The 24,518-nt window shown below is 52.6% G+C and overlaps 2 protein-coding genes across 7 annotated transcripts in view; one reads left to right on the plus strand and one right to left on the minus strand.

The window, feature by feature from the left end:
• Nucleotides 1-4,003: 4,003 nt before the first annotated feature.
• DUSP14 (dual specificity phosphatase 14) lies at nucleotides 4,004-16,121 on the plus strand. Its single transcript, XM_030472561.1, has 3 exons — nucleotides 4,004-4,216; nucleotides 12,519-12,617; nucleotides 14,045-16,121. The coding sequence occupies exon 3, from the start codon at nucleotides 14,163-14,165 to the stop codon at nucleotides 14,757-14,759; it is 597 nt and encodes a 198-aa protein (XP_030328421.1). The 5' UTR covers nucleotides 4,004-4,216; nucleotides 12,519-12,617; nucleotides 14,045-14,162; the 3' UTR covers nucleotides 14,760-16,121.
• A 1,726-nt stretch (nucleotides 16,122-17,847) lies between these two features.
• The window catches only part of SYNRG (synergin gamma), a 40,596-nt gene continuing 33,925 nt past the window's right edge, over nucleotides 17,848-24,518 (minus strand). For 3 of the 6 annotated variants that reach the window (XM_030472418.1, XM_030472417.1, XM_030472415.1), the window contains 3 exons: nucleotides 23,118-23,228; nucleotides 22,643-22,678; nucleotides 17,848-21,638 (listed from right to left, as the gene is read on the minus strand). In XM_030472418.1, coding sequence (XP_030328278.1) covers nucleotides 21,507-21,638; nucleotides 22,643-22,678; nucleotides 23,118-23,228 — 279 coding nt within the window. In that variant the 3' untranslated portion in view covers nucleotides 17,848-21,506. The remainder of the gene's footprint in view (nucleotides 21,639-22,642; nucleotides 22,679-23,117; nucleotides 23,229-24,518) is intronic. The other 3 variants (XM_030472419.2, XM_030472416.1, XM_030472420.1) reach the window with 3 other exon arrangements.

Consider the following 24,518-nt stretch of genomic DNA (forward strand, 5'->3'; position numbering starts at 1 on the left):
GCAGCAAGTGCACGGGGCCCGGCGTGACTCAGCCGGGGAGGTGGGAGCTGCCAGAGCAGCGCCGGGGGCACCGTGCGGCACCGGGGTGGATAACTCTGGTAACGAAGGCAAGAGGAGCCCTCATTCCAGTGCCTGCTCGAATTCCCATCCTGTGTGCCCCGTGAAACCTAAACCTCCCTTTGGAGACAGACACCAGTGTGCTGGCACAGCAGCGGCGGCTAAAGGAACACCGGAGCTGCCATCCGGGATGGTGCGACACCAAGAAGGGAAAATCCAAAGCACCCAGTGATGCCCCATAGTGATCTCCTCTGCTCTTCCAATAAACTGGTTCAGTGACCTTCCGGGAAAAGCCAGTATGGATTTGCTGGTGCTGAAAGCACACACAGTGGTGCAGGAAAAGCACATGGGTTTCCACATCACTTCCTTCAACTGGAGCGGATGGAGGATGCCAGGGAGCAAAGCTACAGCCTCACGCACACAAATGCCTGCAGCCCCCCTGTCCTGCTGTGCCCACATACTGCCTGGATGCTCCCCACGGAGCCCAATGTGCTTCCACAGGGGAGCCACAAGCCCAGCTATGTGTTGGCACACTGTGGCAACACTGTGTTGAACCCAACAGGCATCAATGGAGTAGGAAAGGGCACCACAGCCCATCCAGTGGGATAGCAGAGGGAAAACTGGCCTTAGGGGATGGTGCCTTCCTCTGTGTGGCCGGACAGGCAGGAGCAGGCAGGGATACCCGGGCAAGGCACGAGGGTTGCCCCAGCAGTGACTATGCCTCTGGCACACGCAGCATGGTGCGACACACATGGACTATGGAAACACTTCCCCATCACTCACAGCCCCATGAATCAGAGCATTCCGTGGATCTGGGAATGGTCACACACACACACAACTGCGCCCAGCTGCATCCCGGGAGCCCCTAAACCGGAATCTCCCCCTGCCCATGGAACGCGGGGCTGGGACACACCATCCCCTCTGCTGTTGGTGTCACTGGGGAGCAAACAAAATCCCTGCTGTGTTGTGACATCCGAGGCCTCCCCAGAGCAGCCTCCAGAGACCCACATTTGGCCACTTTAATCACACGTGGTGACCTAAAACCCTGGGTTTGTTTTACCCCATTAACAACCCACAGCCTGAGCTGGCGCCTGCTCAGGGATCCCCGCTCTGCACCGTCACCTCACATTGAACAAGAGGCAACTGATGGCTCCGTGGCCAGATTTATCCTCAGATCACCACTCTCTGCCTTCCTCCGGCTCCCTGCTGCTGTCAGGGAGGTGAGGAGGAGAAGGCAGCACCCAAAACCATGCCACCGCTCTCCAAACACCTCAGAAGTGCCTGGGACACAAGCGCTACCAGGATGGTCAGTGCCCACTGCTCTGTGTTTGACCACCCTGGGCTGCAGTCGTTGCTCCCAAAACCCAGGAGGTCCCATGTCCCTGAGCCTGTAGCATCACACAGGGACCCTTCTTTGCATCATGCCTGTGCGGGAGGCTGAAGGCGGGGAAGAGTAAACTCTGGCGTAGCCATGGAAACTGGAGAGGATGGATGGATGGATGGATGGAAGGAAGCGGGTCCCTGCACACGCATGCCACAAGCAGCCACCTGCTCCCTACTCAGCTCCCGGTGCCCCTGAGGCTGCTGAGCACCCAGCGTGGCAGGAAAACACCCGCGTGATTAAGCTAATAGCCCTAATGAGCAGTTGATGGACTGCCGGCCAGATGCATCCGTCAGGAATGTGCCCTGGACCACGCTGTGCCATGCTCACCCCAGCACAGTGTGTGTCTGCCAGGCTGGGCTGTGGTGAAGGTGGGTTTGAGCCCTTCCAGAGCTCAAAGGCACCACAGTGGTAATCAAGGGGCTCTGGCTCTGCTTCAAGCATCTTCTCCCTACACAGACTTTATATCTCTTTCCAGAGATGCACAGGATCCTATGGGAAGGCGGGAATCCTGCCCAAAAAGGGATGCCTGCCTCCTAGGAGAGCATCCCTCTTTGCACCCTCTAACCCACACTAAATCACGTCAAGCGAAGGTTAAAAGCACGAGTTACACCAGCATTTAAAACATCTGTGCACAGTTGTGCAAGTTTGGAACGACCCGGGATGAACTGAGGCTGTGCAAGAGCCTATTTCTCACTTAATGACAGTCAAATGAGGGGGAAATGAGGGGGTGAAATGCTTGAGAGGGAACCCCACAGGTTGCTGATGCTGCCATCCCAAATCCATCCTCATCATTCCCTATGCTGCCTGTGGCTGACACCACCCCAGGGGCGCAGTGCAAGGGCTCAGAGCCCCAAAGCCAGGGCACGGTCCCTTCACCCCAACTCCTGGGGTGACACCCCAGAGGTTCTGCTGCCTCTGCGCTGCTCCATAAACTCAGCATCACCCCGGGGCCCACCTCTGCCCCGGGATGCTGCAGCTCCAGGGAGGCAGCAGAGGAAGAGCAGGGCTGATGCAACACGGAGGCAGAGCCGAAACCCTTCACATTTCCATTTTCTGGCCTTTTGAGGCTTTCTTAATTTGTCTATTTCTGTTCCTCGCCCACCTCCGCGCTGAGCGTGACGAGAGCCTGCGCTGGAGAGGCAGGGCTTTAAGGGAGAGCGCTGGCTGCTAGGAAGCCTCATGGAAAAACAGCCTCTGGAGCAATAAACAGATTTGGTGCTGAGGGCTGTGAGGGATGGCTCCATCTGGGCTGCTGAGTCATGAAACCTGCTCCAGTGAGACACAAGCCACAGGGCTTGGGGCTGGGGGAGCTTCCTATTAGGGATTTATTGCTATTTCGGTCTAGAACGTGCGACACCACCACCAGAAACTGAACAAAAAGGAGCCGGGGTGGGAATGCTCCGCTCCAGCGGCTGGGGAGTTAACGTGGAGGCTGCTGCCCTCCTCCTCCTCCTCTGCCAGCACAGGCAGCCCTGTCCCATCCCTGCCATGGTGGTGGGAACAGAACCTTCCACCTTAGATGGTTTCCAAATGAAGCCAAAGTCTCCCGTTTGCCATATGGATCTCCCTGCCCGCGCTATCCTTCCATAGGGATCCTGGCCCACCTTGCCACCAGCACAGTGCCCATGAGGAGCTGTGGGAGCCAGGGGTTCCCAAGCCACACTCCTTCCTTTTCCCTGGTTCTGGCATAGGGAGGAGAGAGCAGTGGCTCCGGCTTGGGTATGTCCCGAGTCCACAGAAACCAGGCTTGTCCTTCTCCGAGGGCTGCCACCAAACCTCTGGGCACCCATCTTGTCCCCACAGGGACTCCAGCACATCCCCATCGCCAAAGGGAGCCCACCTTGTCCCCACACACACCAGCAGGGTCTCCATGGGGACATGACATGTCCCATCCCTAACAAGGGACCCCACCGTGCCCCAGTATGGATATGGCCACATCCCCACACACCATCATCTCCTCAGAGACCTTCTCATGTCCCCAGAGGGACCCCGCCGTGTCCCTTCATTAACTCTGCCACATCCCCATCCCCACAGAGCCCCTGTCATGTCCCCATATAGTCCTCCACTTGTCCCTATCCCCACAGTGACCCCCACTCATCCCCACACACTGTCACGTCCCCTCAGGGACCCCACCACGTCCCCGTGTCCATAGAGACCCTCATGTCCCCACAGGGACCCTGCCACGTCCCTTCATTGACTTTGACACATCCCCATCCCCACAGGGACCCCATTTGTCCCCATGGTGACCCCACACACACCGCCACATCCCCTCAGGGACTCCACCACGTCCCTATATCCACAGGAACCCTCATGTCCCCTCATTGCCACCTCGCCATCCCCACAGGAACCCCCCTCACAACCACCACATCCCCCCAGGGACCCCACCACGTCCCCATATCCACAGGGACACTCATATCCCCACAGGGACCCTCACGTCCCCTCACTGACTCACTGACACACCGCCATCCCCACGGGCCTCCATCACGTCCCCACAGGACAACCCCCCCCCCCCCCAATCCCCTCAGGGACCGCGGGAACCCCGGCGGGTCGCGGCGCCTTTAAGGCTGGGCCGGGCGCCAGCTGCCTCCGCCCCGGGGCCGCGCCGGGCGGGCCGGGCCCCGCCGTAGCCTGGAAACCGCCGCTCGGCGGGCGGAGGGCGGGGGGCGGCCCCGGCAGCGCCGCGGTCAGGTGGCAGCGCCGGAGACCGAGCCCGGCGGCCGCCCGATAAAAGTGCTGCGCGGCCGCCGCCCGCCGCGGAGCCGCCGAGGAGCCATGGTGAGGGGGGGGCCTCAGCCGGGGAGGGAGGCGGCGGGTGAGGAGCCGGGGGGTTGAGGGGAGAGCGGGGCTGGGGCCGGCGGGGAACGGGGAACCGGGGAAGGGGGGGGGGGGGGGGGACGGGTCTGTCGCCTTTCCCCGCCGATCCTGCGTTATTTACAGCTCGCCCTGAACACCCTGCCTTTAGTGCCCATGGAGACCACCGGCCGCCCCCCTTCGCCATCCCCTCACCGTGGCCTCGGGTCTGCGCCGTTGGTGTGTGTGTCGCCCTCCCCCTTTACCCGTCCCGTTGGGATGCGAGGAGATGGGCCCCCCCCCCTCCCTCCACATCAGAGCGGGGCACTGGGGCTTAGAGCCCCGCCGGGGCTGGATGGAGCCCCTATGGTTTGGGATCTGGCTGTCCAGACCGTGCCCGTCGCCAGGCTGGGATGGTCCCGTGCGCCCAGGGATGGTGCTGGTGGCGGTGGGATGCTGTGGAGCACCGAGGCGGCAATGCCAAGAGGTGCCCAAAAAGCCCAGGACAAGGCAAGAACCTGTTTGTGGATGGTTAAAGCCCAAGCCAGCCGGGCCGGTGGCGGGGACTCGCTCCAGATCTGCGCCTCGTTAACCCAGCGCAGAGGTCGGGTGTTTCCTGGAGTGGAAACCAGCGTCACCCACCCTGCGGGCAGCGCTTCCCTGGCTCCTGCCCATCGGGATGGGAGCCCATCGGGTGCCCTGGGCACCCCGGTGCTGGCAAACCCCGTCGCGTGCCTGCGGCTCGCCGGCCTCCAAACCAAACCGGTTGTGTGCGCGGCCCTTGACTCAGCTCCGGAGTAGCTGCTTTGAGCAACAGCAGTAATCAATGAGTGGCATTTGGCTGTAGGGAGATGGGGAAGGGTTATAACCTGTTTGACTGGGCAGCAAATGAGTCTTTTTATACTGGAGCTCTGAGTATTGACAGATGTCCTAATATCATGTTGCAGGTTCAGTTTATCCCTAAATGCCATCACCACAGGAATGGTGGCTGGATTAGCACTAACAAAACACTGTTTTCCCTTACGATACACGGGATCGGCTGTCCCTGCTTGGGCAGGGAGTGGATTCCTATCGCAGGGCCCCTCCATCCATGTTCCTGGAGGTGAGGATGGGATCTGTAGCACTCCAGCTATCCAAACAATGGATAACAGGAGTCTCCAGTTTGGAGAGCTCGCGCCGTTCCCGGCCGGCAGAGATCTGCTGCCATGACTTGGCTTAAGGCAACCCTGGTGAACGGCAGGAGGGGAGCAGTAATGCAGCAGGTTTCAATCGATTCACGCCTACAAGGTGTGAGCCTGCAGCTCTGCCTGTCCTTCCTGCCCCCGAGGGCCCTGGGTAGGGGCAGGCACATCCCATCCTTCCTGCAGGAACAAAGGAGAAATCCCATGGATTTCATCTGAGCCCTTGCTGCTCTGCGGGATCTGCCCCAGGCTCTGGTGCTGCTTCCTTGTTGGTCAGGGTCATATTGACATTTGCATGGCTTAACTCAATACCTGATCCCAGCTGGAATCTCAGAGCTGGAAGGGCAGAGAGCTCATGCTGCTCCGGTGCTAGAAACGTATGGGGTGTGGGGGGAAACCTGCCTAAACCATTAGACGTTGCAGGAGGGAGGTAGGAAATGCAGAAGCCTACATAGAAGGTCTCGAGCAGATCTCTGCTTTGAGTCGGTACCAGCTTTGTCCCCGGGAACCAGCCACGTGGCACATCTGGGTGCCCAGGCAGAAGTTGGGAATGAGGAGAAGGGAAAAGGCATCTGGGAAAGGCAGCAGGTACCAGGAGCAGCTTCACTCCTGCTCCTCAGCAGAGGCATCCACACAGTGCTGCCCACCAGCACGGTGGAGAAGCCTCCCTGGCTTCCTGCTACCACTGCAGGACCTTCCTTCCAGGGTGGCTTTCCCTGGAAGGCAGAGGAATGCCTCAAATCAGGTACAGGAGCTTTTCACAGTCCCTTTCCAGGTACACAACCCTCACCACACACCCCCCGATTTATCGCTCGGAAAACAGCACACTGAGCAACCGTAGTGCAAACAGGAATGCAAACATCCAACAGATAAGGCTCTGGCATTGGGAAATAGCTGAGAAATCCCTCAACGGCAGCTCCAGCTCCCTGGATATAAAGCTTTAAAGTGGAAGGCAAATGCACTGCCCACTGTCCTTGAGCAGCGCAGGGCTGGGGGAGGCTGCCCCAGTGGCCAGCACTCCCCACTGCCAGCACTACGGCTCGTGGCTGGTCTCACACAGCTACTCGCCCACTTAAATATATATATATATATAGTGATATTATAATAGTGATATATAGTGATAATGATACAGTGATAATATAGTAATAACAACAACAACGAGGCAGGTTTTAGTTTCCCAGCAGGAAACTCAACAAGTGCCGCCGCTCATCCCTGCCCTGTTCTGCATTGGGTCCCTGGGCTGATGAGACTGAGGATTCCCCTTTATCCACATCCCACCTGCAGCACTGAGGGTCCTTTCCCGTTGGGAGGCTGAGCAGCAGCTTATGGAATCCCAGCAGCAGGAATCCCAGTGCTTGTGTTGCTGTCACAGGGAGTGTTTGCTGCCACACGTAAACTTGATTTCCAACTAATTGATGAAAATTGGCCTCTCTTCCTGTTACCTAAAGCAACCCCATGGATGTGCTCAGAGGTGACCTCATTCCTTATGACCAGCCCATTCCCATCCTGCTTTCCTGCTGCTCTCCCTTCAGCTCTTGATTCCCGCTTTTACTGCCCCGTGCTGAACTGCTGCCTGGCCTTGGGAAGTGTGGGCAACTCCTGCCTGGAATCCACAGGGATTCCTCCAGCAGGGGCTGTGTCACAGTCAGGTTTATCAGAGACCCCCCTCGGAAAGTCAGGCTGCATTTGGAGCATAGATTCATGGAACGGTTTGGGCTGGAAGGAACCTTAAAGCTCACCCAGTTCCAAGCCCCTGCCATGGGCAGGGACACCTTCCACTAGAGCAGGTTGCTCCGTGTCCCCCATGTCACACACGGACACAGGGAGCAGGTGATGGAGCAGGGGAGCTTTTCTAAACTCCATCTGCAATCCAGATGCCATGAGCTGGCACCAAAATAAGCTGTAGCTCTCAGAACAGCCAATATCTCCACTCAGGGTTTGAAACCAGCTCTTGGTGTTCAGCTGAGCACAGAACCGATGCCACGCACAACTGTAGGATCCCGTTCATGCCTCCTCAATGCTTAATCCTGGTTTGTAAAGGGTGTTTCAGGCACCCCACCGGAGGTTTTAAGTACGATACAGATGGCCACATTGTACTGGGAGCCCTGTGCCCCCACTGCTTCCCCCAGGCACACTGGAGCCAGCAGCTCCCATGTAACAGATACTGCTTTAACAAGAATGATGGTTTGTTTCTCTTACATCAAACCCTGTTGCAGAGGGAACCTTGTCCCCGGCTGTATCACACAGGGGTTATAAAGACTAGCATGCTCCAGGTTGCTCCCATCATCCCGGACACCGGCTGGGAGCGATCCCTGTGGCAGAGGCTTTGCCGGCAGGACCCAGCTGTGCAGCAGAGAGGAAGCAGCTCTGCCTGATCCCAATCCTGCTCCGCAGCAGCGGGGAAGAGGCGGCTGCGTGGCAGGGAGCAGGGCACGTGCAGCGTGCCCGTGGGCAGGCTCTGCGGGAGCTGCCTCCCCTGCACACGGGAGAGCCAAGGAGCATCCTCGGATGGATCCTTCCAAAAACCTCACCACCCGTTTATCCAGCTCCTTCGGTGCCGGGAGAACAGCAAAGCAGGAGCCAGGCTTTGGCTCGCAGAGCAGGGAGGAATCCAGAGCTCTGCTAGACGTTTAGGAGCTCAGCCCAACATGTGTTTTACACGTCCTAACTATAACGTATGCCCTGATGGTCTGTGAATGTTTGCAATGCTACCCATGCGTTTTACAATTGCTTGTTAACCCCTCATAAGTTTACTCAGTGTATTAACCTCAACAGCTTGGTCGCAGACTGAGGCTCGGTGGTGTGATGTGCCTGCATGAGCAGAGACTGGCTGCAAGAGCAAGGACACTGCTCCCGGGGGCAGGAGCATTGCAAGGTCCTGGTGTTCCCCAAGCCTGGCCAGAGCACTGGGCATGCTGCTGGTGCCATGGAAGGGAGATGGGCTGTGATGCTGCCATCACCTCTCCAAAGGCAGCATCACAGCAGGCAGGGACAGGCTGATTAGGGATCATCAGCCCTGAGAGCTGGCTCAGATCATGGGAGCAGCCCGAATTCCTGCTGTGTGGAGGAGGCAGAGCTGCACCTTGGAACAAGGCTGTGCTCATGGAATGAATGTGTTTGATCTGGGGTTGTTGAGCAAGGGCAAGCTCAGGACCTTCATAGCCGTACTCGGAGTTTATTGTGCCTGAAACCCTTGGGAAGTTACCGGTGTGTGGTCACAAGCACAGGACCCGGTCGTGCTGGGTGCTGCACAAGCAGCCAGGCCTGCTCACAGCTTTGGGTACACAGATTATTATCTGGATTTAACACCCGACAGCTTCAACCCTGTGCTCACCCAAGAGGATAATGCCGGCTGCAAGCAGGAATCAATGAGGGCTCAGTCCAGGCATCCTCTGTCAGCCCTGATCTGTCCCCTCCTGCTTCCCTGGCTTCCCATTTCAAAACCAAACCACTCATCCCTTGTGTGCTGATGGCTCTGGAGCACGCTCCCAAGAGGAGCTGGTAGCAGCTTTGGGAGCACATCCACAACAACCAAAGGCAGAAAGCAAAGACCCAGCACAGCAAACGGATGGGAAGAGGAGCACGGAGCCGGCGGTCCCCACACATCCTCCCCTCTCAGCTCTGCCAGGTGACTGCTGTGGCACCCAGGATAAGCAGGCACCCGTTGGCCTCAGGCCCACTTCAACTCCCCTGGACCCAGCACAAGCAGGCCCTGACCCTGAGGACGGCTGCACTTTGTGCTCTCTGCTGAGATCTGTTCTCAATGCTGTTCTCCACGACCATTTCTGAGCAGCAGATTGCTTCAGCCTGGCCAGGAGAGCCCTGAGCTCGTTCCTTCAGCACCTGCAGTATTGACTCTTCTCTTTACTGCAGCATTAGGGAGCGTTTGTCATCTCCGAAATGAATAACTTCTGCTCTCCTGGGAAGGGGGAGAGGGTTTGCTTCAGCACTGACATTTCACACACCCAGCACACAGACCTGCCTCGAATCCCGGACGATGCTCTGGGAATACAACCAGGGGCTTCAGTGTCTCTGCAGCAAAGCCAGAGCAGGACCAGCCGGCCCTTCCCACCCATCGAGTCACAGAGCTGCAGAATTCCACTTGGTCCAGGGGGAGAAGGGCCTGGAGATGCTCTCACCCCTGCCAGGTACCAGCTACAGCGCCACGTTGCTGACACAGAATCCAGCACAAGCTGCAAGTCTTACTCACGTCCCTCAGAAACAAGCCGCAGCCTCTGCTCGCAAGCCAGAGCCCTTAAAAAAGGGAAAATCCCCCCAAACCTCCCAAAACATCAGAGAAACCATCCAGCAGCACCGAAACAAGAAAGCAGCAGCTCAGACTTGCCAACCCATTGTCTAGAGACCAACAAACAAGGCTCTCCCCTCCTGTCCCAGAGATCACAGCATGTTTAACTAACATCTGCCTGTTTGCCTCTGTCTTATGAGCTTTCAGAGGTGTTTTCAAGCCTTTCTCAGGAGGTCCTGGAACCAGGAATGCTTTCCTGTGGGAACTTTCTTAGCAGGATGCATTCCAGGGAACAAAAGCAAGAGAAACAAACTCCAGCTGTAGCAAGACTTGGAGGAACAGAGCCACGAGCATTGCCAGCAGGAACCCCTCTGAGGCACGGGACCACTGGATCCACAAACCACCCCAGCAGCATCCCTGTATTGCTTCAGAACCCCCCTTGCCTGGAGAGGAGCCAGGAAATCCATCCCAGGTGGGATACAAACCAGGATCACACCGGTCAACCCTACAAAGGTGTGCACCACCAGCCTCCCACAGGAGCAACCACCATGGGCAAAGTGCCTGCCCCATCTCCCTGTGGGCCTGACCACAGATGAACCACACAGAGCTTAACCTCGAGGCACAGCAGAAACACACACAGTGCCCAACAGGAGCCAGCCAGACTTACCTGAGCAGTGGAGAGCTGGTGGGTGCAGGATGAGGTGCCACCCATGGAGGGTGCTGGCCAGGAGCTGTGTGGAAAGGACCTGCAGGCTTTGAAGACCAGAGTCATGTCCAGGCTGTAATTCCCCACTTGGTTCCCCCACCCCTAATTATGCCGATGAGGGACATGGCAGAACCCACCAATCTGCTGGGGAGGGAGGAGGCTGGTCCCACCCCTGTGCCAACAGGGACCCCCTGCTCCCTTCCAGCACCAACTGGTCCCTGTGCATGGGGAATACCAGAGCAGAGCCTAGGGAGGGATTTGCTGAGTGCTACAAGATGGATTAATCCATTAACGAGTCAGCTCAGCAAACGAGGACGGCAGCAGGAGCACCTGGTTGCTCCCAGCCCAGCACCAGCCAGTCTTTACCCAAGGGCTGCATCCTCTGGGAATTAAACCCTTTGCAGGAAACCACCACCACATCCCATCCCTTCGGGATGCAGCCGCTCAGAAACTCGGACCAAGGAGAAGTGGAAGGAGACGTGGGGTTTGTTTCACACGAGATGGTGCCAAGTGGCTGCACCAGCGGGTGCGATGGGAAAGGCAAAGGGAGTTTGATGGGAGCAGGGCAGCATTCAGGCAGCCTTTGTCCTGGGGCCAGGCAGGAGGGTTGGGAGGAGGTGCAGCTTCAGGGGCAGATGAGGCTCACACCTATAAGCCTGCTGGAAGCTCCTGATCTCCATCAGCCTCTGCTGATGGCAGATGAGGCCCTTTTCCATTTCCAGGCTCCTGCAAGCCAGCAGCTGCTCAGCCCGGTTCGTGTGGGCACCGCGGCTCTGTCACATGCCTCAGACAGCGTGTGGCAGCCGGAGGCATCCCAGCCAGCTCCTGCTGGGATTGCTGCGGGACATGGGAAGAGATGTGGGACCTGCCCCTCTCCGGAGCATCTTTCCCCCAGCATCTGCTCCTGCTGGGCAGCAGCAGCCTCAGCTGCCAGGGATTTGGGAACAGCCTCATCTCTTGCTTATATAAGGAACTCCTCTCCAGAACATTAACTCCTTCTGGGTGAGAGCTGTTCTGGTTCATGCTGCTCAGTGTCAGCCCCTTGGAGCCCCAGGGAACTGGTGAGTGAGGGGGATACGGGGCTGTGGGCACCCGCCGGTGGTCCCGGCTGGCCCCAATTCCACCCCATTGCTGCTGGTGGCAGGAAGCAGAGGTGGGATAGATGGACACTTCCCTGGCGTGCGCCGCTCTTCCCGGTGGAGCAGTGTGTCCCGTGGCAGGAGGCTGCTGATCACTGACCGTGTGATGCTGTCCCGGGGGTGCTCGGTGCACCCCACTTGGCTGCTGGCAGAGTTTGCCGAGCGAGCCCAGCCTGTCACATGCAAATGCCCGGATCAGTTGGTGCCTGCAAACAGGAACCACTTTATGGAAAGCAGCCGAAGCCCTTCCCAAACCGCCCCGAGGAGCGCTCCGTGTGCCCGTGGGGAGCGGGTGCAGCCCCATGGATGTAGGGCAGGTGAGTCCTGGGATGCTCTGCCCTGCACCAGAGGCCCTGGGCTGTGAGTAGGACGAGGAGCCCCAGCAGCTCCCACCAGTCTCTCCCACAGCACATTTGCAGGTCAGCCTCTACTAAGGCCTCCCAGCCATCCTCAAGGGAGGTGAGCCATTAAAAACCCCGTTTGGAGTTGTCATTTGGCCTCTGTTGTGTTGGTCTTGGCTCCCCAGAGCCTCCCTGGCAGCCACCGTGCCATGGTCCAGCAGCACTTCCCAGCAGGCTGCCTCACCTGCACTCTGGGACTTGAGGTATTTCTGGTCTGGTTGGGGAAATAGAACAAGGGGATGCTGCTCCTGTCCTCCCGTTTGTCCCTGTAATTCCAGCAGTGAACAGGCCCAGGCAGCTGGTCCCAGGAATGCGCTTTGGGTCCCACGAGAAGAAACACAGACCTGGACCTGGGACTGGGCGAGCGTCTTGGCGGGTGCTGAAGGAGACATTAGAGCAAATTAATTACTTAAACTATTGTATTTGTTTGAGCCATGACTTCTGTGCCAGCCTCGGACTCCTCTGGGCCCACCAGCACTGTAATGCTGCTCCCAGTTCTTCGACAAGCACCTAAACTGGGTGGTTAAACATACGGCAGCAGAGGGGCTGCCTGGGATCGTGTCTGGGTCCAGCACAGATCCCAATAAACCCCATGAACTCTGTTCTCTCCCCAGCTCAGTGTTGGATGTGCTCTGTGAGACATCCCACCTTCAGCAGCCCACCTCATCCGCGAGCCGGTTGGTGATCTGGAGCAGGACACTTCCTTGCCAAGGGTAAGTGCCCAAATCCTTTGTGTTACCAGTAACAGCTACTTGACAGCAGGGATTTCCCCTGCTCAAAGGACTTTATTCCTTTGGAAGAACATGCCTTTCCGTGCTGCTCCAGCTGGGTGGCTGCGGTGGGGTGTCTGCAGGGGAAGCCGAGCGTTCCCCACTGCACCAAAACTCTTCTTGTTGGGGCAGGAACTCCTGCAGCACCAGCACTTTGGGCCCATGGTTCAGGGGCTGCTCAAGTAGCTGCCAGCAGGGAACGAGCCACAGAGGAGCCTGTGTTATGCTCATTAAGTTACCGTACTGCAAAGCCATGCCAAAAATCCCCTGGCAGCTGTACAAGCTGCTGCTGAGACCTGCCGCTGCTTCCTGGAGCACGGGATGCAGGCAGGGCTGTGCTGTCGTGTCAGGGCTGCACTCAGGGGCTCTCAGCCCTTTGAGGACCCTCTGACCTGGAGCTAACTGCTGGAGGGACAACAGTGTCCCCCAGGTCCCCTCCATGTGGTGCCCAGTGATGCTTTGGTGGGCTCAGACGTACCTGGGCAGAGCAGGGACTCCCCAGCCTGTGCTGGCCGGAGCCTTCCTATGGCCCATCTCTGGCTGGAGATCACGCAGCTAAAAGGGACGGGCAATATTGATGCTCTGGGGCTCATCCCGTTGCTTGAGGCTTCTCCAGTGGCTTCAGAGAAGTCCAAAAGGAGTAGGGGAAATAAAAGTGGGGCTCCTTCCTGGGTGCCTCAGTCGGGGATGCGTGGCTCATGCAGGCAAGCCCAAGCCTCTGCAGAGCAAGTCTGTCTCCAAAGCATTACTCAGTCATTAGAGCAGAGGAAAGAGCCTCCCTTGTCCCAGCCTGTGCTTCGATTTTGCTCTCAGCTCCTGACATAACCAGGTCACTCTTTCCACACTTCCCGGCCCAGCCGAGAGCCGCTGACTGATGTGGATGGACGTGACTCATGGCCCTTCCACCCAGCAGCTTTCTTCTGCCTGTGTACTTTGGCGGGGCCTCTCCTACACCTCAAAAAGGAGCAGGGTGGCACTGGGCGAGGGCAGGGTTGGCTGAAGCGCTGGCATCTGCAGCAGTTTCTCACCATCCCTTTGGACTGTGGCCAGTTGTGAAGTTGCTGCTTTTGAGCATGGAGAAGGTGCAGGTAATCTTCCACGTGCTAATCCGTGCTGGCCGGGCCCACAGGTACCTGCCTAAACCCTTGACGAGTAATTGGAGCTAATTAGGCTGGAAGAGTTTTTGGTTAGTATCTGTCCAGGCAGTGCCCGGGGGCCTCACGGTAATGAGCCCTGTGCAAACCAGAACCACCTTCCCCCACAGAGCTCTGCCAGGCCACAGCAGGGCGAGCTGGGTTCTCCTTTCCCTTGCCTAGACCCGGTCTCCTCAGTCAGCTGCCCGCTCATGTGGCCTTGCTTGTGTTTTGCAGTGACTAAGCGGAGGAAGCTCTTGCTGTCCTTGCACCACCAGGCCGGACAATCCTTCCCTTGGCTGAAGATCCCGTTGGATCTCTTCCCATAATGGAAGCGTGAGTGCCAAGATCCTCCATGACCTCCAGAAGCCACAACTCCTTACCGAGAACTCTGATGGCTCCACGAATGCTTTCTGAAGGTGCCCTGGGGGGCATTGCCCAAATCACCCCCTCGCTGTACCTGAGCCGGGGCAGCGTCGCTTCCAACCGGCACCTGCTCCTCTCCCGGGGAATCACCTGCATTATCAATGCCACCATCGAGATTCCCAATTTCAACTGGCCCCAGTTTGAATACGTGAAAGTGCCTTTGGCTGACATGCCCAACGCTCCCATCTCCCTGTACTTCGACAGCGTCGCCGACAAGATCAACAGCGTGGCGCGGAAGCACGGCGCCACCTTAGTCCATTGCGCCGCCGGCGTGAGCAGGTCGGCCACCCTCTGCATCGCCTACCTGATGAAGTACCACAAGGTGTCCCTCTTCGAGGCCTACAACTGGGTCAAATCGAGACGCCCCGTTATACGCCCCAACGTGGGCTTCTGGAGGCAACTGATAGACTACGAGAGGAAGCTCTTTGGGAAGACGACGGTTAAAATGGTACAGACACCCTATGGCATCATCCCAGACGTTTATGAGAGAGAGAGGAGACCCCTGATGCCTTACTGGGGGATTTAATGGGACTGCAGATGGGGAGCACAACAGAAGGGACGCGCTGTTCTGAGTCAACCAGACTGGGGACATTCCCTTCTCCTTCTACAGCCAACTTTGGTTCTTTACCATACAGCAGAACCTCAACTAATTCTCACCTCACTAACCTGCAAGGCCAACGATCCCCTTCAAAGCATTTCTCTCTACAGGGATTCCCCCCCTCCCCCCGCATTTCTCTGGTTTAGAATAAGGTCTCCTTATAAGTTTATTCCTTCCATAAAGCCTCCCCCTCTTTTTTAGTCAGTTTATTAGTATCCTAGGTGGAAAGGCCTGAAAGGCATTTGGCAGAGTTGATGAACAAAGCGTGCTTTGTGATGCGGTAGCCTGGATATTTCGTTAATAGCTTATTTGCTTCCTTGCAGATCCCTATAGAGGCTTGGGAGCAGCACTAGCACGGGAGGAGCGAGGTCCTGCTCCGGGGTGGTGGGTTCTTCCAAGAGGCAGGCAGGTGGTGTGGTGCTAGTGCTGCTGTTTTCTTTACCACCCGTAGTGACTCTCAGTATATAGTGTTCGAGATCTTTAGTCAGCTCTTAATCTGTATTAAAAGTAAAAAAAAACAAAAAAATGATAAAAGTACAAAAAGAGTGAAGTCAGTCCTTGTCAGCCACAAGTCAAGTAAAACTTCAACAATCCAGATCAAATAAACACCAGATCCTTTTTCACTCCTTCCATGCCGGGGCAATAGTCCTGGGATACACTACTGAAAAGTGCTGGTGTTCTTTGTGGGTGGGAAGTAAGCAGAGATCTGGTCCAAACGTGGCTCGAGACAGAGCGAGAGGGTGACCCTGCCCACACTGGACAGCCAGAGAGATGGTTAGGGGACTCTGTGCATGGCCACCTTCCGAAGGGGCTGGGCCGTGTCATCCATCATCAACCAAGCAGGAAACTGGAAGTAGGTAAATCCTCTTGATTACTGAGCCCTAAGCATGGTCGTGACCTGCCTTAGCCCATTTCTACATCACCATGTCCTCAAGGTTATGCTGCATTCTAGAGTTGCTCTGCGCAGAACGGCGACCTGCTCACCCTCCCGGGCAAGGATGGCTTCATGGAGAAGGCTTTGCCTTGTTCTGTGTGCGAGGAGAATGATTCCAACCCCAGTGTGGGAGAAGCCTCCCCATGGCAGAGCCGCTGCCTCCAGGATGGTTTCACTGAAGCACTGACAGGACCATGGGGAGAGCAAGGCAAGTCTGTTCCTCGCCGAGACGCTCGTGTCCTCTGTTGCATCTCTGAAGGAGGAATAAGCAGATTGCTGGATGCTGAGATAGCTGATCTAAATGAGATTCTATACTTGTAAAAAACACAAAAATCAATAAAGATTAAAGAAGAACATGTGTTGGTTTCCTCTTCAGAACTGCACTAATGCACCTCAGGTAACAGTGAGAACATGGTGTAACGCTGAGCAGCAGCTTTAAACAAAGCTGGACCTCAGTCTTGAGGAAGGTGCTGTGGTTTGTTCCCGTCGCTTGGCTGATCACTTTACAATCCGTGCAGGTGTCCTGCAATTCCTGATCCTTGTTACAAAACCCAGGCAATTAATTTGGCTATATCAAAAGTTTTATCTACTTTAGCCCCAGTTGAAGCTGAGGTTTTTAAGGAACAGCAGATGTGGTTAAAGGTTTGTTCCACACAACAACCTTGGACTCAATGATCTTAATGATCTTTTCCAAGATAAAAGTCTGGAACAGAGTGAATTGGATGCAGAGGCTTTGACCAGAAGTGTCAAATTCACTGTACAGACCAGAGTGTTCCCAGACTGGCCAGTGCCGCTTCCTTACACTCACCGGGCAAGGACACGGTGCTCCAGGAGTTCCATGCTCCTCAGAGGTCCAGCAAGGTCAGTGGGGATGGCTGTGCAGGTTCACAGCTTTACATTGGGCCCAGGGCCACTTACCAGGGGGTTTGGTGGCACAAGAGTGCTCCCAACCCCTGTGGGCACAGAAGTCATGAGGCTGGTCACAGCTTCAACATTGCATTAATGCCACATGGAGACACACTGTGAAACAAGTTGCTGCAAACTCCTCACCACTGCAAGGGCTCCAGGGCCAAAAAGTCTGAGATATTTCCCCATTCCCCCTCCAAACCCTTCTCTTTGCCATTATCCAGGATGCTCTTGGACCAAACTGCACTTAACACCCCCCCCCAAATACTTCCACCCCAGTTTTCCCAACAATATCAAATCATCCTTCAGCATCAGAGCAGAAAGCACAGCCCCACACTGGGAAATGGAAGTTTCTTCCTGCTTTTCAGCTGAGAAAGAAGGAGTTTTTAGCCCACTGGAATAAAAGGGGGTTTTGCCATCATCTGCACCCAGTTCGGGTTTCATGGTCGTGTCCTGGTTTCAGTGACAGACACAGGAGACTCACCATCCATTTACAAAACACATTCTGCTCACCTCTCTATTTTTATCATGAGTTAAACCAGGGAAATGGGCAGTGAGAAAAGGAACTAGAGGGTAAAAATCAAGACTGATCATTAGGCTGGAGACTGACATTTCAAAAGGGAAAGACACACTAAAGCTGGAGTCTGCTTGCAAAATTGAACTTCTCCTACGAAATGGACTGTGTCTGATTTAACAGTATTGTCTATATAAAAACTGGAGGTAAAAATACTCTGCTTTGAATTATTATATAGACTATATACACAGTATGAAGTCCCAGTACCCAGGGGAGGGGAAGATCTAATGTTCAGCCAGGCAAGCATCAAGAGTGAGACTTTTAAACAAAAGGGAAAGTTAAAACCTATAAAAACAATATAATTGCCTAATAAAGCACATTAGGAAATGAAGAATCCACCTGAAATACCCATTAGGGATTATATGATGGAGCAGCACCGTGGTATTAATACTTGTGGGTGTTTCTTTGCCAAAGTCCCTCTTGTGTTCACTCAACAGAAGACGTTTTACAGGAGTGTTTTCCTTCTCACAGGAAGGTTTCTCCCTGCCCAGGTATTTCCATGGAGCAGCTCCCCCCATGGAGATGACACCTTTGGCACCAACAAGCAGCAAACCCAATGTTTTTCCTAGCTGCATCCTGGAACAAGCCACTTCACAGGTTGGTCAGATACGAAACAGGCTCTTTATTGAATACAAGGTTTGAATCTCAACACAGGATTTAGAAACCATTGCAAGAATCGAGGGAGTTCACAATGCACTGAAGTCAATCAGATCCTTCTCATCAGCTTTAAAACACCAGCAGTGACTCCAGCATTGCACAAACCAAACCTGCTCCAACTACTGATCACAAAACCTCTTCTACAGGAGAAACAACGTTCGCCCCGAGGGCAGGATAAAGAATCACAATGTAAAGAGAAGTTTTCTGACCACTTCATAAAATTATGACATTTATATTTTAATATTGAGAACTGGAATTCAAGACAGGTCCGGAGAGCAAACAAAAGAGATCTTTCTGAAAGAAGCAGCTTGCACAATAGCAGCTTTTATTGCAAAGGCAGGTTTTGTTTCCAGTTTAATAACCTGACCTGTAGCTAACCAGGAACTGGAGCATTCCTTGGGTTCTCATGAGCTGCTTCCCACCCTTAGCTTGAACTTCACTATCACTTCATGAATACTGCACGAATGTCAAGGAAGGAGCTGCTCAAACCAACCCAGGTGAAGGGAAGCTGCTGCCAAAGAGGAAGAGTCAAGCACAGAACAGAAGAGTTCCCACTCCACAAAGAACCTCAGCAAGTTCAGGGAGATGCTCAACCACGATGTGGGAATGGATGGGCAGGGAATGCTCTGCTCGCTCCCCAGCATCCCCATGGAAAAAGTGCAGTGCACAGATGCATTGGGAATACAGCCAGATAAAGCAATATATATATTAAATAGCCAAGCAAATAATCCCTTAGAATACCAAATATACACAAATAGATAAAAAAAAAATCACTTCCCAAAGGTAACCCCAAGGCAGCTCCAGAGAACACGTACGTTAAATACAGAGAAGAAAATCCAGTTTCTCTTTTCTAGTGAAGAACACATGCAGAAGGAGGAGTTACAGTCATGACATTCAAGACAACCAAAGCGAAAGGCAGCGTGTCCATCAGCCCGTATGCAAAGGAAGGGGGGAACGTGGTCTGTTATGAAGTACTGTAGAAAATACTGTAACCTTGGATACAGATTGCAAGGACACTGGGCTTTGGCTGGCAATGCAGTAGCTGAGAAGATGCCGAATGCAACAGTGAGTCATTGTAATGACTAGGAGATGTGAGATGATCCTCCTTGTGCAATGCCTTTATCGAGGGTATCAACATGCAAACCTTTTGGGATATTCCCATGACGTAAAGGTGTGCAGCTCAGAACGCTTTCTGCTTGCCACAAACGCCATAGCGCTGCCTGTGCCTTCCCTCTGGTAGGCAGCAAGCAGGCAGTGGTGTCATACTTCACTTAGCTCTGCTGCAATTATACTTGTAAATGTCAATTCCTTGTTTTTGTGGTCCAACAGACACGCTGGATGCACCTCAGAGAAGGAACTCACCTGCTTAACAAGTGCAAGGAAAACATCACTGAAAAATGCTTTTATGTCAGTACAGCTGGTGCTGTAGTTGAAATAATGGTTGCTTTAAGTTTCACATTGTGGCTTCTTTTATTTGTGGCATTCTCTTTTAATTAGGAAAAACAAGAATCCTATCTAGCTAAGTGTGCAGGGGCTGCGGTGGAAACCCGCGCTAACAATAAACTCCCTTTCCCAATATAGCATTTCATAAGCAGCAGCCCTTGCGTCAGCCCAGCCACTCCAAACCACTCGAGAAGTCCCCTCGGTAGCAGCAAGGAGAGGCGTTTGCTTCCAGCCATGCAATGCTGGAGTGCTGCTGGAATTCAGGATGGGAAAGGAAGAGCTGGATTCCTGTGCCACGCGGAGCCCTGACAGCAGCGGGAACACTCGCACCGGTACAGCAGCCCCTAACTGAGATGGGAAACCATGTCTGTGCTCCAAAAGCTCCGGTGCTGACTAATGAACACACCTAACAAGGGAAATGCGGAGCAGGCAGGGAGCGACTGCCCCTTTTCAGCTAATTACTGGGCAACAGAAGGCAGGAGCCACCGTCACGCGAGGGAAAAGCCGCCTCTCGATGAGCGTGAGCTTGTGGCTGGAGGCACAAGATGCTTATTTCAAGAAGGAGCTAATTTCAGACAGCGAGATGATTTGGTTTAATTTGTGTAAATAAGGGGCCAGACACCTGGCACTCCTGGGAGCCAAGATGCTTCCATTTGGTGTAATTAACAGTTCAGTACAACTAAGCCTTTTTTTTAATATGAAGCATCATTTTTCCTCATTGTAATTTCTATTTCAGCAAATAACCAACCAGTGTTGGCTGCTTATAACAGAGTCAAGACTTGGAAAAGCTGTTGGTATCTTTGGAAAGAAGGGAGATTCTTCTAGAGATCTGAGAAACTTAAGTCAAAGAATTAAGCAGCAAGTTGTACCTGATGGATATAGACCCCACGTCCTCCACTGCAGACTGAGGAAGACTGTATTGTGATAAGGCTCTTGCAATAATGCCATGAAGCTCCCACTGGGTTTATAAATCTGTTACTAGCACTAGAGCTGATTGCACTGTCATCTGCATATTGCATCTGAAGAGAAAATTGGGTGTTTTAGACATATGTGTAACATTCTAGTCTGTTCTACTGACCTCCTTCTGCCCATACAGGTGTACCTACCATAAGCAACAGCAACGCCCTGCTTCAAAACCCAGCCTGCTTCAGCCCACCAGCACCTTGCAGGGTTAAATCACACCCACCTGCAGCAGCAGCTCAGGGCCATCTCGTGCTGCCAGCTCTGAGTCAGAGAAACACGTTACTACAGGGAGCACTAGACTGCACAAGTTACACGCAGGCATCCCATCGAGAAAGGCGCGTTAAGGTGCGAAAGAGGTAATACACATATATACACACAGGAGCAGACACGTGGCTATCAGTGGAGTCCAGTTTTCAACAGTGATGCAGCCACAGAACTACCAAAGGATCAGGGGAAGCATAACAAACCAAGGAAAGAGCTTGTCTGTATTTACAACAGCAAACAAGACAAGGTTTAAAATCCAGCTGCCTGTACTAAAGAATCCAGATATTATAGGGAAAATGCCAACAATTCCTTCAAGTCCTTATCCCCCAGTACTAACCAGTTACACACATGAATACAGTGTAATTTACAGTACAGATCAGTGGAAGTATAAATATAGTGGCTCTGCAGCCTGATTCCTTCTAAGTCAATAATTCATTTTGCCTTGAAAGTTACTGTGACTCGTGCATCGTAATATTAGAGCAGCAAATAAAGAAAAACATGATGGTCCATATACCAAAAGATTTGTTTGCAAATCTGCCCTTCAAGTATTTAAGTGGTCACTTCTGTGCAAATCAGTCCAGTATTCCAGTTTTTCTTGGAAGCTGGGTACTGGCCTCTCTCAGGTTTATGCACTTGGTTAGCAGACTGCACTTTATATAAAGACTAACCTGCTTCCACCTTAGAAAGACTGAAATGCTGCTTTTTTTGCCACGCTACACTTTTTTTTCCTGGTTATTTCCAAAACCTTATCCCTTTCAAGTGAAATTCTTCATGAGCAATTTGTATGTGATGGTGGCTTTAACCTGGTGGGTACAAAACTCAAATCTCAACCACTAACCACATACCTCAGGCCTTTCCACTTACCCTATCACACCATTTACCCCAAGTGTCCTGCATTATCAGACCCGATATTCCATCTTCAGTGCAACTGCTTTCAGAGCAGGTCTGGCAAAATGAGACCTGGAGGTTTTGGCTCCACACAGTTGATCCAGAAGTTTGCACAGCTTGCATGGTACTGGTGCCCTCCATACGCCAGCTTGAAGTTATCTGTCTCCGAATTGAAGGCCTAAAATAACAAGAATTGGAACGAGTGTGACAGTCTCATCTACTGGATCTGGAAACTCGAGTGGAAAATGGCTCTTGCCCAGGTATCACCCCAGAATGGCACAGTGTGGTGGGACCCTCTCACTCTGAACACCCAACATTCTACTTTAGCCGGCAAAGGGTTTACAAGTGGACAAAGCTCCATCCATCACACCTGATGTGCACTTTGCCTCTTATGCCCTGGTAAGGAGCCATCTGATTAGCATGCTGCTGCCTGACCTCATGCCTGGCAACTAACTCACCTTGTTTCATCCATCCTCTAGTTCTGCTACAGATCCACACGAGCTAAAAGCTTGTTCTGCCAGCCAGTGGGTAGCTACTGCCCTTATTTCACCTGCTCAAATTTTGCTGTGATTTAGGCAGGTGCCATTCTTGATATTAGTGTTATTTCAGGTTGAATCTGATCTACTTTCTTTTGTTAATTGGAGCTGCTTTACAATAGGAGCTTCTGAACAGTGTGTGAAGCCGTGAACAAGCTTAAAACATCTCAATGTTTGTTGCTAGGAGATACTTTCCAAGGCTTCACAGCCACCTATTTAAAAAACCCCATTCTAACCCTGTTCCCCACACCCTGGATTTCCTGCAGAGATTGCTAAAAATGCCATTGCCTACTACATATAGCCAAAAGTCAATATTTGTAGCAAAAAACCCCTACAGTTCCCCCTCTCCTGCAACAGACACACAGGCAGCTACAAATTCAGAAACTCACTGCAGTGCATTTTCTACCACACAACAGAAGAGGCACAAAACCAGGAAGCTATTCACAAGATACAAGCATGCAGACAAGACAAAGGGGAGGCTCTAGAGCATGTTAGTTGATCAGATCAAGTGTTACGGTCACAAAAGATGACTAGAAGAAAAGGATTAATGATTGATACAATTGAGAATGACAGCTGAAAGCCAGTTCAGCCTCCCACACTCAACTAAGAATGATTCTATAGAGAATATGTTTTTACAGGTTCATACTTTTCTAGGAAGCTCTTCCACAGGTTTCTCTTCTTTCTGAAATAACGTTGAAACCAAAAAGTCAGCAAAACTGCCCGTGTATGTTAATGGGTTGGCATTACCCTGTACACATCCTGGGATTCCCTCCCAGCTCTGCTAAGTGCAAGAGTCCCCTCCTGGTGAGCCTCAGAGGTGCATTTCATAAAGAAAAGTCATTAAAAGAGTTTTATTTAAAATATATATATATACTTTTTAAGTCTTAGTTTCCCAGTTTTCCCCCTCTGTGAACAATTTAACCCTTTATCCACATCTGTGTCATACCCAAAACCCAGTGAACACAGGACTATTTGAGTCCCATTTACAGGTCAGATTTTGCCTTTGCCACTTCCAGTTATAAATTATAGCCATGAAAACGTTTTAAATACACCCAAGGCCTAAATGAAAGTCCAAACTGTCAATTAAAACTGAGTTTAACAGTAGAGGCTGCTCTACTTACCTTACTTCTTGAATCCACATTTAGGAGGCACACTCCACAGGCAAGATCTTGGGCATTTTTAATCCCCGGACGCAGCATACAAGAAGAGAAATCCAGTGAGTTTTCATCTGGCTGAAGAAACGAGACAATAAAATTTAGGCATTAAGTGACTGAAAACGTTTCAGACATCATCATAAAACTTATCAATCTGGTTGCTCCCAAGAGCCACGGCAGGGATGACCTAACACATTCCTGCATAAACTGCTGCACGGTTTTAATCGAAGTCATTAGTATGTATTTGCAATCCTGCCATGCAATCTCCACCAGCATTAATTTATAACACTCAAGCTCCTGAAAAAAGGGTTAGACTACAAAGGAAAGAGTTCTTAAGTTCCACATTCCCACATCAAAAGGGGAAGAAACTTCTGAGGAGAGAGCCCAGGCGGCGGCTGCTCCATTTCAACTCGGTGCATTAAGAACTGGCCGAAGATAAACAGTGGTATGCAACAGCTATTTGTGCAGCTGCAAGGAAAGCAGGCATGGGCCAGCACAGCTTCCACTGCTCACATTTGAAGTGGTGTCTGTGCTGGTGTTTATTGTCCTGGATTCTGTATCATTGCCTGATCAAAAAGGGGCAGTTGTTATTCTTTCCTAAGGTTACTTCTGAAGCTAGAATATGGCACAGAAGTACAAAGTATTAAGGTTAACCAAGCCATAGAAGAATTAAGGTCAGCAGCCATACACAAGCTCAGGTTAAAGAGAGGCAAAGGATGGGAGAATAATCCTGCAAATAAGGAATAAATTAATATAGTCCCTTTTCCACTTACATTTCAGCCACAAGATAAATCATAGTTTAAAACTCTGCATAAGGACGGTATAAAAGTGTTGAAGTTTTGCTTTCAGATAGTGTGCAGATAAAAACAGTGACTAGAGATGCAAGAAGCTTAAACAAATGGTGTGATCCTAGAACACGTGTACTCTTAATCCACACTCCTGGTATGCTGACCACGCTCCCCTGCTGAAGGGCTGGAGAATAATTAGAATCCTGAAGAAAACACCCTTTAATCTTTAAGTAGATCAATCAAATTAATAAAGGCACTCTAATATTTGTTTACCAGATGCACCAGTGAAGCAAATGAGAAGGTCAGCCTCTAATTTGCACTGAAAAACCACAAGGCTCTGCAGAAAATTACCCTGTAACAAAATCCTTTAAAAGATAAAATTAACCTTTCCCAGCACATGCCTCTGAGCTAAAATACTTCTATTTAATTGGCACTTCTGCATCATTTGGGATCCGTGACAGGGACACCAGCTGTGGGTTCCACACCTTCCAGTGACCCCGTGGAGGAGAGGAACAAAGAAGGGTGATTTTGAGAACTGCAGGAGTGAGGAGTCCCCGTCTATTAAATAACTTCAGAGGTA

The sequence above is a fragment of the Strigops habroptila genome (assembly GCF_004027225.2).
Source record: "Strigops habroptila isolate Jane chromosome 13 unlocalized genomic scaffold, bStrHab1.2.pri S16, whole genome shotgun sequence".
Classification (NCBI taxonomy): Eukaryota; Metazoa; Chordata; class Aves; order Psittaciformes; family Psittacidae; genus Strigops; species Strigops habroptila.